This window comes from Peromyscus leucopus, chromosome 5 (genome assembly GCF_004664715.2).
Source record: "Peromyscus leucopus breed LL Stock chromosome 5, UCI_PerLeu_2.1, whole genome shotgun sequence".
Classification (NCBI taxonomy): Eukaryota; Metazoa; Chordata; class Mammalia; order Rodentia; family Cricetidae; genus Peromyscus; species Peromyscus leucopus.
The window spans coordinates 38,883,557-38,898,931 of NC_051067.1; the positions used below are offsets into that span (position 1 = coordinate 38,883,557).

Sequence of the window (15,375 nt, forward strand, 5' to 3'; positions counted from 1 at the left end):
CTCCTTCCTCATGACTTCCACTTACCCCTGTTGAGACAGGGCCTCTCACTGAACCTGGAGCTTGCTGATTAAGCTAGACTGGCTGGCTAGAAAGCCCCGGGGCTCCTCCTGTCTCCCCAGAGGTTGGTAGGGTGGCGGGCACACGCCACAGTGCCTGGCTTTTCACATGAACAAACACTATGGATTTGAACGTGCTTCGACAGCAAACACTTGACCCTCTCAGAAACCTGACGTGGTAGGTGATTGTCATTTCACAAATAAGCAGACTGAGGCTGAAGAAGGTTATGAGCTTGTTCAAGCTTCTTCCTGAGCTGGTGAGTGGTGAGGCAGGCGTCTAATGCAGGCAGGCAGGGAGGGGAGATCACACTGTAGCACTTGGCTTTAACACCCCCTAAGTGGTTAGCTATGTGTAGGAAGACAGAAAATGCAAAGTTTCCCAATGACTATCAACAAGAGGAAAAACCTCCATCTGCCCCGAGTGCTGTACAAATGTACCAGACATGGAAGGAAGTAAGATTCCCTCAGAAGAAAGCCGAACAGCCTACCTGGAATATTACCTGCCGTTTCTGACTACAGGTGTGACAGAGATCAGCACTGGAAAGTCTAATAATGTGTACATGTAATAACATGGACTGTGAAACTGTATGTATAATCACACAGATCTATGGGTAGATTTGCGAATGTTCTAGATTTGGGGATTGTCCTCTGCACAATGATAGGAGGACATTCTTTGACCACTCCTCAGGCCCCTCTGGGGGTGATGTTTCATTTGTGCACTCCAATAAAGCTTATCTGAGCATCAGAGGAAAAAGTCAGCCACTATATTAAACATAGAAGTCAGGCGATTGTAGCACATGCCCTTAATCCTAGCATTCGGGAGGCAGAAGCAGGCTGGTCTCTGTGAGTTCAAGGTCACACTGGGAACAGAGCCAGGCGTGGTGGCACAAGCCTTTAATCCCAGCATTAGTTAACCATGGAGGTCTGGAGGTCTGTACAGACAGACAGTAAGTGATAGAGCTGGGCGGAAAGAGAAAAGTGATGTAGCTGGGTGGAGAGAGGAAGTAAGAAGAGGCAGAGCACAGAAAGGCACAAAGGCACGGGTATACAGGAAGTAGCTTTCTCCTTGCCTGAGGATTTCAAGCGGTAAGAACGCGGCTGGCTTCTTCTGCTTCTCTGATCTCTCAGTTTTAACCCCAATATCTGGCTCTGTTTTTTTTTTTTTTTATAAGGCCGTTCAGCAATTCGTCTTACATCCTCTAGCAGCAAACTATCCACACATGACCAGAGGAACAAGATCAATAACAGAAAGGGAGAAAAAGGCCCAACACCCAGAGACTCAGCCCACACAGACCAGGACAGGCTGCCGAGGCTCTGGAGCCGTGGTTCTCAACCCTCCTAATGCCGAGACACCTTAACACGGTTCCTCCTGCTGTGGTGACCCCCAACCAGAAAATTATTCCCTTGCTACTTCATAGCTGTAATTTTGCTACTGTTATGAGTTGTAATGTAAATGTCTGTGTTTTCCGAGGGTCTCAGGTGACCCCTGTGAAAGGGATGTTTGACACCCCCCCCCCCAAGGGGTCATGACTCACAGGCTGAGAACCACTGCTCTAAAGGGTTCCGCATCCATAAAGCAGCTAACTGGTGCTGGCAAAGCACGCCGCCGGGAACTCTCTTTAGCTGTGCCAGATAGTTCTCCGAAGCCAAACAACTCTGTTCTAACATTGCTGCTGCCTGACGAGAGACATTCTCTGTGGGGAAGGAGGCTGGCAAAAGCATGGATTCTTGGAAGGAAGCAACCAAAACCACTCCTGTTTATGACGGGGTCAGCTGGGGCTCTACCGCTCCTGTAAGCAGGGCTCGGCTGACAGAAAAATTCCATCTGCTTTCCAACAAGGTTTGCAAAGGGCTCTCTGTCTGTCTGTCTGTCTCTTTGTCTATCTGTCCCTCTCTCACACTCTCGTGTGTGTGTGTGTGTGTGTGTGTGTGTGTGTGTGTGTGTGTGTGTTATCCTGGGAGATGGAAACTTCTAAAAGACTTGAACCTTTGATGACTGCAATACCACATGTGTGTGTGCTCACCCCTGCATCTTGAACATCCCCACACACGTACACATACCCTAGAAGCTAAGTTACAGTAGCCTAGGACTGTCAAGTCCAGTTAGAGTTCTTAGAAAGAGAGAAGAGAAAGGGAATCTCAGCAAAACACAAATTGGAAGTCAGGAGACTGTCCCAATGAAACAAGAGGAAAGCTTACAAGAAGTAGTTTGCTGAGTGGGTCATTTCAAATGTCTAGATGAGCACGTTTCCTGTCAAATCCAACTGCACATGGGGTCCCCGGCAAGAGAGCAAAGGACCCACGGTACCTTCCGTCTAAGTCCTCGATGTCTTTCAGGAACAGGCCTCCTTGGTGCTTGCAGAGGTTCTTGCATGCCTTCAGGTGGTCCTTCTCCTTGTACAGGATGAACTCTTTGCCAGTAGCCTTATTTCGGAAAAAATTGATTCCTTCCTTGAGGTTGGCAGTTTCAGCTGGTGACAGAGACAGCAGGGTCTCCGCTCTCTGTCTGCTGCTGGGAGGAAGAGAGAGCGTTGTAAGGAGCATTAGTGGTGCTGGGTTTGAAAGAATAAGCATTCTGAGCTGACAGCTCAGAATTTCGTCTCCCACAACCCATGCTCCCTCATAGTGTCCTTTCTCCACCCTTCAAATCCATGGAAGCGTGCATTCCGCTTTCCTCCGGAACTGAGCCCCCTCCCACTTGCCTGTCCATCGTTTGCCAGCTCCTGGGGTATTTCAAAGCCACTGCTGCAGTTCTTTCCTCTTCTGTGGTTCTCTTGCTCACACCAGGAAGGTGAAGACCGGGCGGGCGTTAAACTGCCTGGAGAGAGAATGTTTACCCAAATTCACTATTTCCGTTGATAGTGTTTCTTCTCCCCCACCCCCAGCTCTTCTTAAAGCCTGGGTCTTTGGTTCAGCTTTCCCTGACTTCCCTTTTACATCTGGACATCCTTCAGCCGCGTAGGGAGTTCAGGTCCTCCAGGATCGCCATCCACTTATAGGTTCAGCTAGAACTTGCCCCTCCTTGGCCAAGCCTCCTGGAGCCATGCCTGGCTATTCTGTGCAACCCCACCCCCCAGAGTACCAAAGCAGCACCTGGTACGCTGCCTGCTCCCTTTATAGTGCCCACTTAGAGAGCCCCGTCTTTAATTTTCTCTTACGACATTTAGCTCACGGCCTTTCCCATGATGTCTTCATCAGTTAGCTATTTAACTAATTAACCCTCTCAGGCACTAAGTCTGAATGCCTTACAGAAAACTTCAGCAGCAAATGAGATATGGAAACACCAGGTTTTACTTCAACCCAGTTTCTGTACAGGCTCTCTCTTCTGGGAACTTTGAATCATAACAAAATCAAAGTTCTGTGGAGAGGTTTTTCAAAACGTACCTCTTTGCTTATCTGTGATGGAAAAATCTGGGTGTACATGGTTTACTTGTATCTTTTACTACAAACGTAAAGTGGCCCAAATTATCTTCTCCTCATGTTGCCTTTAAAAATGTGTTCAAGTGTATGTGGGGACAATTTCACTTTCAGTCTGTAAATGTCTTAGATCAAAAGGCAAAAATAATTGGTGGGGCGGGAAGTGGCAGGGCGAGGAACTCAAGCTATTTTCCATTCTAAGCAGAGGAAGGCACAGCTCCGGGGCAGATGCACATCTCACAGCAGAGTCACTGTCCCCTCTGTCCTGCGCTCCCTCCAGTTCCGTTCACAGCAGATGTGGCATCTTTCCAGAGATGCATTCTAAGTGAATATGGTAGGAAGGAATCGTTTTCCTAACTTTTAACAGTGTAAACAGCTAACACCCACTTCAAAGCAAGCACAGGCACCGCACCTGTGGTGGGTAAAGATGCACAGACCAATCATCTTCGGATGCTGTGATCTTCAGGTGACTTGATTGGATGGATCACAAGACCTACATTCTATGTTAGAGTCCGAGCTGTGTCACCACTGAAGGAAGCAGCTGGAATGAGCTGCCCCTCTTTCTGCATCACATGCAGCCACATTGGAAATAACATAAAGGAGAAAAAAATATTGGTGCTCCAATGTACAAGCTTGTTTTTGAGACAGGGTCTCCTGGAACCTATCCTGGGCTCAAACTCATTATGTAGGCAGTGATTGAATCTCCTGCCTCTACCTCCCAAGAGCTAGGTTTACAGGTGTTTCTAACATGTGCACCAACACCTATACCTACATGTTCTTATGTATGGTTTTCAGCAGTATTTGATAAGCATTCATTACTCCCTGAAATCAGGAAAATGAAATTATTGTAAATTATCATTTGGGTTCAAATACTTATACCAAGTTTTAAAAATATGCCTTTAATGCTTTGATATTTTCAAATAGTCTATTATTCTTTAAAAATGGCCAGCCGGGCAGTGGTGGCGCACGCCTTTAATCCCAGCACTCGGGAGGCAGAGCCAGGCGGATCTCTGTGAGTTTGAGGCCAGCCTGGGCTACCAAGTGAGTTCCAGGAAAGGCGCAAAGCTACACAGAGAAACCCTGTCTCGAAAAACCAAAAAAAAAAAAAAAAAAAAAAAAAAAAAGCCATCAGGGGCTGGGGGAGATGGCTCAGTGATTAAGAGTGCTGGTTGCCCTTACAGAGCACTCAGGTTCAATTCCCAGCACCCACATGGTGGCTGGTAACTATCTGTAACTCCAGTCCTAGGCCTTGGTGCTCGATGCTCAAGGCACATGCACAGGTACACAAAATAAATAGACAAACTTTTCAATGACTATTTCAAAGAGACAGGATGTGGCTCAGTTGGTACAATGTTTATCCCGCATGAAGAAAACCCTGGGTTTGATTCCCAGCACCCAATAAACTGAGCATGGCGGCACATACCAAAAGACAAAAGGGTCAGAAGTGCAAGGGCATCCTCACCTACATAGCAGATCAAGGCCAACCTGTGTTACAGGAATCCCTGTCTCCAATAATGATGATGATGATGATGATGATGATGATGATGATGATGATAAATAATTATAACAGATATACATAAAGACTATTATATAGAGAAATATATCTGTCCTAATTATGGTGATATTTTATTTGTGCTGAAATGTAATTTTATTTGTATGTTAATAAATAAAGTTGCCTGAGGGTCAGAGCTAATAGCAAGCCATAGCAGAAGTCTGGCAGTGGTAGTACACGCCCTTTATTCCAATCACATGACAGGCAGAGCCTGTGTGTTCAAGGATACCACCAGCATGGAGACAAACGCCTTTAATCTTAATAGCAACCATAGAAGAACTGGAGGTCTGTATAGACAGGCAGTGACGAGGAGGTCATGTGGTTGGGTTTACAACCAATGAGAAGGCAGAACAGAAAGTCAATAAAAAGACAGACACACAGGAAGTAGGTCTCTTTCTCAGGGGAAGGACAGCAGTGGCAACGGGTGATAAGAAGGTGGTTTTAGTCTCGGCTCTTGGCTACTGCTCTGACCTCTTGGGTTTTTAACTCTGCATTTGGCTTTGTGTTTCTTATTTAATAAACCATTCAGAATTATATCTACACCTAATGACTTAAAACATCCTGAGTTCTTGTTATTTTGTCTGTCACAGAATTTTTGATGGGATGCTTTTCATTTGCTTCTCACTAATTGGTGTGTGTGTGTGTGTGTGTGTGTGTGTGTGTGTGTGTGTGTGTGTGTGTGTGTTTGCTTTAGAGAGAGTCTCTATGTAGCTACGGTTGGACTTCAACTTGCCGTGTAGCCCAGGCTGGCCTCACACTCGCAGAGATTTGCCTGCCTCTGTCTCCTACGTGTTAGGATTAAAGGTGTGCGCCACCATGCTAGGCTGCTCTACCTTTTAAAGATATGCTGTCACTATGTTTTCCTCCGAGTCAGTCTCCAGAGTCCAGCCTCCCAGGTGTGCCCCACAGCAACACAGAGGCCAGCTTTGTTTGTTTGTTTGTTTGTTTGCTTTATGGTGCGGTGGCTCACATCTTTGTACTTAGAAATACTAGGCAAGCATTCCACCTGTGAGCCTCATCTTTATCTTTTTTTCGATGATTAATTATGAACTAGCTATAACTCGTCTTCATAAGCAGTCCATGTATCTCATCTGAACTGTCTGCTAGAAATTGCCCATCTTACGAGAACAGCAAATTAACTTAAGAAGCCTTTAGGAGCAGTTGCTGTTGTGAGGCTGTGCACCTAGGACCATGAATGGAGGAGCATAGGGTCCTGGCCCTAGGCTCTGTTGCAAGCCTGGATGGGAGCCACGGCTCCATGCATACGCCACATCTGATGGGCAGAGATTGCTCCATTTGGGTGCCACCATGCCTGGCCAGGTCAGAAGCCCCTTAACTGCGGCTCTGCTCCCTGCAGGGACAGCCCAGACAAGGTGGAACAGATGTCCGAGATGTCTAGGATGCACCACACACCCTGGCACCTGATAAGTAAGACCCTCGGGTGCGGCTGCAGCCACAGCTCTACCCATCCAGTCACACCCTGACTGAGAAGAGCCAAGTGAGAGCAGCAGTGGTTGTAGGTCTCAGCTGAAGCCTTCGGGCCACCTTAGAAGAGGACCTGGACAGTAGAGGGGTCACCTCAGTTGCTGTGTATCAGGATGACGACGACAAGAGAAAGCTGAGCAAGGAGGTATCGGCACACATACCTCAGGATCCATCCATGCGAGAGGCTCTCAAGTTACATATCCAAGAGGAGATTGGAAAGTGCCAGAGCGCAGATGGCTCAAGTTTACAAGGGGTTTTGCTTGTAGAGAGAAGAATAAGGATGGATGACTTTCCGGCCTCTGAGCCTGATGGGAACTCACCATGGAATGTTGACAGTTACTTGAGACATGAACCCCTTTGAATTCTTGTCATCTCCACCAAGAATCACATGGCCCCGGAGCCCTAAGTGCCCTGTTTCCCTCTGAGTGGAGTAAGGATTAAAAGTAAAAACCTTCCTGATAAAGGGCAAGAGGCAAGGTGTGTCAGGGCGCTGGTGAATGCGGTTAGGAGACAGGGATAATGGGATTGCAGCACCTTCAAGACCAGCCCGGGCTACAAAACAAGAGCCTGTCTCAGAAACAAACAAAAAAGCTGGGTGCACTGGCTGTGTTAATTAGTGGTTAATACACTTTCTCCCCTACCCCGCTTTTTTCATCATTACCAATATTTATACCAACGTATAAATGAATAAGGTAATTATGCAAATGTTTTGAAAAAATTACATTAGTTATCATAGTAAAGTGCCTATCTTAACATAGGCAATGCTATTGATTTACTACTTTCAAGATCTGTAGCAAGTTAGATGTGGTGGTTCACTTCTAAATTTATCTCAGTGCTGGGAAAGCGGAGGTAGGAAGATCATGAGTTCAAGGCCTGCCTCAGCTACATGGTGAAACTCTGTCTCACAGAAGGAGGTGAGACACAGCACTGTGATACTTTGAGAATTTATTTTGAAAACCCAAAATCTAGAGCCATGCTGGGTATGGTGGCACATACCTGTAGTCCCAGCACTTAGGAGGTCAAAGCAGGGTCATTAAGAGTTCAAAGTCAGCTGCATACATACCGAGTTCCAGGTCAGCCTGGACTACAGGGTGAGACACTGCCTCAAAAACGAATCATAATGCTGACCTCTCACTAACATAAAAAGGGGAAAGTTCTCTGGGGTAAGATTTCATTCATGCTCTGATGCTCTCGCAATCATGAGAGTCGCTCCAGAGCAGTGGTTCTCAACCTGTTTGGGGTCAAATGACCGTTTCACTGGGGTTGCCTAAGACCATCAGGAAAAAAAACACACACACCGTATTTACATAACAGCAGCAAAATTACAGTTAGGAAATAGCAATGGAAATAATTTTATGGTTATACAACATGAGGAACTGTATTAAAGGGTCGCAGCATGAGGAAGGTTGAGAACCACTGCTCTGGAGGACCATGGTCATGGCTTCTAGTTCAGGGTTGAAGGGTAAGGGAGAGACAGGGATAAGAATATCAGTGAAGCTGGGTCTAGTGGAACAGGAGGCCATAATCAAGGCGCTGCTCATAAACCAAGTAATCGTTCAGGGGCTGTACTCAGGGAAGGGAATGGAGGGGAAAGAATTGCCAACTTACAGGTCCATGTTGCTAAACATGGCATCTTTTAAAATTTATTCTTTCATAATTTTATAATGTCTGTGATCACAGTCCCCACCTCCTTTGTCCTCTCTTATCCTTTGCCTCTCCCACCAAACCTCTCCTTCTCCTCAAGCCCATCTCCCACACTTGGTCTTTTTCTTTTCTTGTGGCCCATTATAGTGTGAGCCTGAATAGAGGGTTATTTACTTGAGCAAAGGCTGTGTCACTGAGGACAGTGGCTTCCCATCCCCCAGAAAGCATTTGCTGCCTATTGTCAGATCCAAAGAAACTCCGCAAATCTAGCACCCGTACCCCTCTTCCAAAGCAGCCATTTCCTTATCACTGTCCAAAGGGGCAAATGATTATCTGTGGTGCCCATTTGCATCCCAAAGCCCACGCTGGCCTCACTGAGTGTGAGTACCTGTGGCTCTTCTCACCCAGCCCCAACCCTGGACTGTAGTTCTCTCACCCACCCGCCCACCCTTTTCTCAGTCCCCACGTGTTCTCAGCTCCCTCCTGGAGCTTTCTCACCTCCACCTAGGAGCGAGCTGCCCTTGTCTGTGATTTTGCTGTTTGTCCTTGGTCGCTGGAGCCTTCTGCTCAGTCCCTTATGCCCTCCTGGGCCTCCGTGGTATTGGAATCTTCCCTTGGGTAGAGTTCCCATTTTGTGACCTTTCCCTTCCTCATCTGATTTTTTTTTTTTATCTAATCTCTTTTCCTCCTCTGACTGAGAGATTTCATCAAAGCTTTGCTGTCTTTCTGCATATGCCTTGGTCTTAGTACAGGTCAATGGCTAAAACATGACACACTGGATTTTTAAATTCTTGCAGACTGTAGCCACGTCTGCCACTGCACAAATGATCCTCAAAACTCTTCTATCTAAACGTTTATGCCCTCAAAAGTGTCTTGTCTCTAAGCCTTTTCTTCTTTACACTCTTGAAAATCTCTTATCTCTATCATTTCTTTGCTCTTTGCTCTAAAAAAAATCTCTTAAGAATATGCTGTAAACGCTATCACAGGATTTGTAAGTTCATTGGTTATGGTTAAAAAATATAAAATCTGGCTGTTCGGTCCTGAGTTCAATTCCCAGCAACCACATGGCTCACAACCATCTATAATGAGATCTGGTGCCCTCTTCTGGCCTGCAGGTATACATGAAGGCAGAACACTGCATACACACTAAATAAATAAATCTTTGAAAAAAATCTATAACAAAAAACTAGCTTAAAACTTGTAACAAAAGACCAATGATTAAAAAATCTATACATAGATAATCTTAATTTACTACAGCATAGTATATATGTGATTCATGTAAAAAATATATATGTAAAATAGATGTTTTTAAATAGCAAACATGTAGCTTGTCTTCATCTTGGCTGATGACCTCATCAGGATGAAAGCAACTATGTGGCTGGCAGCCATTTTTACCAAGGCTAAGAGAGTACATGCCATATAACTCCACCACCGTCTTGATTAAGATGACCATGTGGTATAAACCAACTAAGACAGCACTCATAAAACTTTATAGTTCCACTGAGTCCTCTGCTTATCATTATATCTCCCTATAGACTGAGGAGGCAACAGCAGCTCTGCAAGATATTTTGGACTTTTGTATGATGACTTTTGTGCTGAGAGTAAAAATTTTTCAATTAAAAAACCATATATTTGATTAATAAAGTATGTTTGATTAAGATTTATAAATTCCTAAGGTTCTAAAAATTTACTCAGGTTAAACCAGAAACTGACTTAGAGATAGAGGTCTAACCACTTATGTCTTTGCTGTGTTCAACACCAGTTCTTAAAAAAAATTTAGATAAGTAATAAAACGTATTTGGTAAATAAGGCTTTAAAATTCCTAAGGTCTACTCAGGTTAACAGTGACTGACTGAGGTATGTGTCTAGCCTCTTTGTCTTGGCTGACTTTGTTAGGCTTTAGCTATACACACTGTCAACATTCACACTTGGAGCAAAGGAAGGCTTTGCCATCCCTCTGAGCCTGACCTGGGGGAAGGCTTTGCCAGTTTGCTCATGCCCATGTCAACAATGCATATTCACTCAGGATTTCATTTGCTTTTTACATAGTGATTCAAGGCTTCCCTGGCTTGCCTGCTACAATTCCTGCCATAAATTCTCTCAGTGGTGGACCTGGAAATGTAAACTGAAGTAAACCCTCTCCTCCCCAAGTTCATTTTGGTCATGGTGCTTTATCACAGCAATAGAAAACCCAAGGAAGATGTAAGTTTTCACCTTAGGAATCTAGAAAAAGAAAAACAAATTCAAGGCAGAAGAAAAGAAATTACAAGCTGAGCAAAAAATATGTCGAATTGGAATCAGGAAATGAATATATAATAATCTGTAAACCCAGGCTGGGGATGTGGCTTGGTGGGAGAGCACTTGCCTAGAATGCAAGAGGCCCTGGGTTCAACTCCAGCACCAAAACAGCCAAATAATAAGCCTGTAGCTATGAAAAAGTAGACAAATGTAGGTGGACTTCAACTCATGTTGGATTTACAACCTGATAAAACAATTATAAGCCAAAAGATAAGTGAAGTGCATTTAAAACATCCAGTCGCCGGGTGGTGGTGGTGGTGGTGGCGGCGGCGGCGGCGGCGGCGGCGGCGGCGGCGGCGGCGGCGCACGCCTTTAATCCCAGCACTCAGGAGGCAGAGCCAGGCGGATCTCTGTGAGTTCGAGGCCAGCCTGGGCTACCAAGTGAGCTCCAGGAAAGGCGCAAAGCTACACAGAGAAACCCTGTCTCGAAAAACCAAAAAAAAAAAAAAAAAAAAAAAAAGCCAACAAAAAACAAACAAACAAACAAACAAACAAAAAATCCAGTCTAGTGAACGTCATAGTTTAGCAACACAGTACACTATCCAAGCATGTCAAAGCTTTGGCCTGTGGGTCATGTGTATGCCAGGACAGCTTTGAACACAGCCCAGAACAGTGTATAAAAGAATGTCATATGCCAATGTCAAAAGATTAGACACTCCTGCCAGAGTATCTGTCATTTACCATGGTGATTACCTGGCTGATTAGGAGCTGTGGCCATTGTACAGCAGTCTAAGAGGATCATACTGCATACTACTGACCTAGGAAAATATGAATATTCAAAGTAGAGTCTCTTCTGAATGTATACTACTTCTGCACTATCAAAAGGTCAAAAAAAAAATTATAAACTGACCGAAGGACCATTTGAATCAATATCAGAAATGAAAAGGACAACACTACAGACCCCACAGCCATTAAAGGAACAATAAAAGGATGCTACAAAAAGCCCTGCTTGCAGATTTGCCAAACTAGATGAGACAGACTCCAACACACACCACTCCACACCACACACACACACACACACACACACACACACCAAAATAAAAACAATAGCAACAACCATCGTCTCTATGTAGGCAAAATGGGTTGATTCCTAGAGTAACACAAATTGCCAAACCTGTCTCATAAGGAAATAAATAATCAAAATAAATTCATTATAGGTAAGCACAATCGAATTAATAGCAACGCATCCCCTTTCCTCAGCTGCTGCTAGAGTTCTTGACCCCTCTAGGGTCTCCAAGGCCGCATTGTGGTGAGGCCCTCACATCACGTGGGGTCTGTAGCACAGTGCCTGAAGTACTCACCAATCCTAAGTGTGAGTTCAGCTGCCTTCACTTGGCCCTCACTCTCTACAACAGGGTGCCTAGTCACGGAGGACAAGATCAACGCCTTCATTAAAGCAGCGGCTGTCAGGTGCTGAACTTCTCTGGCCCGCCTTATTCGCAAAGGCCTTGGCTAATACCAACATTGGGAGCCTCATCAGCAATGCAGGGAGGGCCTGGTTGTCCTGCTCCCTGCTGAAGCCACACCAGCAGGGGATCCTGCCCCCTCTACTGCTGCTGCCCCAGCTGAGGAGAAGACACTAGAAACAAAAAAAAAAAAAAAAAAAAGGGAGAATCTGAGGAGTCTGATGATGACATGCGATTTAGTCTTTTTGACTAAACCTCTTTTGTTGACATGTTCAATAAAAAGCCGAAGGTATAAAAACAAAAGGAAACCTAAACAGTTCTCTAGCTGGAGGTATAGCTCAGCTGTAGAGCATGTGTTCAGAACATGCAAGGCCCAGAACCAAACAAAATAAACTTCACTCTAGAAGTGACACCCAAGCCCAAACAGCTTCGCTGATGAATTCTAGCAAACATTTACAGAAGAATTCATAACAGTCTTTCGCACACCCTTCCAGACCAAATGGGATTCATCCCCCTCCCCCCAAAATAAGCTTTACTGAACATCTGAAAACCAGTTCGTGGACCAGCAAAGTTAGTGGGTAAAGGTGTTTGCCACCAAGCCTGGAGGTCTGGGTTTGATCACTGGGACTCACAAGGTAGAAGGGAAGAACCAGCTTGCACACGTTGTCCTCTGACCTCCACATGTGTGTCCACTCACAACTCACAAAATCATCTTCAAAGAAATCTGTGTAACATCTTCATAGCATAAAAGATAATCACGTGATAGCATAAAAGCTGCAGGAAGACTGAAGAAAAAACCCCTCTCCATCCTTTAAAAAAACTGCTGCAAACTTAGAGTTGTAAGAAATTCTTACAACCTGACTATAGTAATCTATGAAACATTTCATAATCTTTTATGAAAAGATTACAAAAGTAATCCTTTGTAACATTAATATCAAAAGAGGGAGTGCTTTATCCCCCAACATAGGAGGAAAATCAGTGATATCTATTCTTCCCACACCAATTCATCATCTTAGTAGAGGTTCTAGCCAGAAAAGATGGGCTAAAACATAAATAAATAAATAAAAGTGTCCAGATCAGAAAGGAATTGTGAAACTTTGCAGACAACATGATTGTATACAGAAAACCCTGAGAGTGCCACCAAAAACAACCTCCCAGAGCTAATTCCATTCAGAATGTCATCTTAAAAAGAATAAGGGGCTAGAAAGAAGTCGTAGCAGGTAAAAGCATGTGTTCCTCTTGCAAAGGATGGGAGTTTGATTCCCAGCACCCACGTCGGGCAGCTTAAACCCCACCTGCGACTCCAGCTCTAGGGGATTCAACACTCTCTTGTGGCCTCTGTGGCACCTATACACATGTGGCATATACATATAGACACATAAATAAAAATAAATCTAAAAAATTAAACAGACATATATTTTATGAAAAGACGATTATAAAGTACTGTTTAAAGGAAGTAAAGACCTAAGTAAAGAGAGAAAGATATCCTATATTCATGGAATGAAAGACAAAGTCAGATGACCTCTCCACATTTATCTACAGATTTAATGCAATTCTTATTTAAATGCTGGAAATTGGCAAATTAGATTCGAAAGAGCCTAAACAATAATCTGGAAGAAAAACAACAGAGCTGCAAGGATCCTGTCTAAATTCCAAAGCCTACAGAACTACAAAGTCAGCAACAAAGGTGAACATACACATGGAAGGAATAGACATAAGCAGCCAGAGTCCGAACAGTGAGTATTCAGTCCCTTCATTTCCAACAAAGATTTTAAGACCCTTTGATGCAGGATGAATGGTCTTTCCCCCCCACTGTGCTGGTATAACTACACAGACACAAGCAGAAGATGAGCTGCACTCCCACCCCAAACAAGACGCAAACATTAACTCAATACTAATCACAAAGAAAAATGTAACAGCTTAAACTATAAACCTCTCTAAGCAAATGGTGGGGAGTTTGTTTTGAGGATTTCTGCATTGAGAAAGTGTCACGACCATTCAATGACCGTAACATGGCTGAGTTCATTAGGTTCCTGCTCTAACAGGCCTGCAGAGGAACCTACAAGTGTCCCATGCCACACTATCCAGGGGCTTTGTGGTGCCACCTTTTGGTTGGTGATGCAGAATCAATCCAAACGTCCATTGGTGGATGAGTGGATGAAGAAAATGTGGTATATGTTGGTTGTGAGCCTAGCCTCTAACAGCTGAGCCATAGGACTCCTAGCAATGGGGGATACGAAGCCTGAACTAGCCATCTCCTATAGCCAGCAAGGACACACAAAACCTTCAACTTACAATTAGTCCTGCCTGCAAGATGTGCCGGGGTAAAGGTGGTGCAGAACTTGTGGGAGTGACCAACCAATGACTGACTGGTCCAGCCTGAGACCCATGACACAAGAGGGAGCCCACCCTTGACACTTCCTGGAGGGCCAGGACCCAGACGCTAGATATCCAAGAGACCCAGGATAGAACCAAACACAACTGAAAAAAAAAAAAAGTCAATGATTCCTAATGATGTTCTGTTATACTCATTAGGTGAATCTTGTGGAATCCTACGGAAGATGAGAAGGAAGGATTGTAGGAGCCAGGGGGGTCAAGCACACCACAAGAAAACCCACAGATCAACTAACTGGGCTCTTAGGGGCCCACAGAGACTAAACTGATAAGGGAGCCTCCATGGAACTGACCTAGGCCCCTCTGCATACATGCCACAGTTGTGTAGCTTGATCTTCTTGTGGGACTCCTAACAGTGGGAGCAGGGGCTGTCTTTAACCCTTTTGCTTGCTTTTGGGACCCTTTTCCTCCTACTGAGTTGCTTTGTTCAGCCTTAATACAAGGAGCAGGGGCAGAGGGTGGGTGGGTGGGTGTGTACCTAGTCTTACTGAAACTTGATGTCCATGGGAGGCCTTCCTTCTGGAGATGGAGTAAGAATGGACGGGTGTGTGTGTGTGTGTGTGTGTGTGTGTGTGTGTGTGTGTGTGTGTGTGTGAAAGAGGAACTGGGAGGAGAGGAGGGAGGGGAAACCGCAATTGGGATGTAAAATAATAATAATAATAAAAAGAAAATGTGGTGGATATACAAGCACAGTAGAATATCAGCTCCATTTTGAAAAAGAAGTTCTGTCATTAGCCTGACAAGCTTGGAGGGCGATACGTTAAGTGAAGTGAGCTAGCACAGAAGTACAGGTTCTGCATGAGCTCACCTGTGTAGAAGCTAAAAGTGCTGGTGTCATAGAAATACAGGGCAGAATAACGGCTGGCAGAGGCTGAGAGTGGTAGGAAAGGGGGTACCAGAAGTTGGGCAGTGGGCACAGTATATAGTCAGGTGGGATACATGTGTCCTAGTGTTCTCTAGCACAGCAGGGTGACTTGTTAACAATAACCTGTACACTTCAACGCAGCTAGAAGGTTTGAATGCAGCACCACAAAGAAATAATAAATATTGGCGGATATAATAACTACCCCAATTTGATCACGTGTAGAAGTATTTCTCTGTACCCCACAAATATGTACCATT

At 44.7% G+C, this 15,375-nt stretch overlaps 1 protein-coding gene across 9 annotated transcripts in view; it reads right to left on the reverse strand.

Moving 5' to 3' along the window:
• The window catches only part of LOC114700822 (cytidine monophosphate-N-acetylneuraminic acid hydroxylase), a 141,819-nt gene that overhangs the window by 50,279 nt on the left and 76,165 nt on the right, over positions 1-15,375 (reverse strand). For 3 of the 9 annotated variants that reach the window (XM_028880621.2, XM_037205871.1, XM_037205870.1), the window contains exons 2-3: positions 2,760-2,875; positions 2,366-2,569 (exon numbers count right to left, since the gene is read on the reverse strand). In XM_028880621.2, coding sequence (XP_028736454.1) covers positions 2,366-2,569; positions 2,760-2,767 — 212 coding nt within the window. In that variant the 5' untranslated portion in view covers positions 2,768-2,875. Of the gene's footprint in view, positions 1-2,365; positions 2,570-2,759; positions 3,169-15,375 lie in introns of those variants that run through there. The other 6 variants (XM_037205875.1, XM_037205876.1, XM_037205874.1 and 3 more) reach the window with 6 other exon arrangements.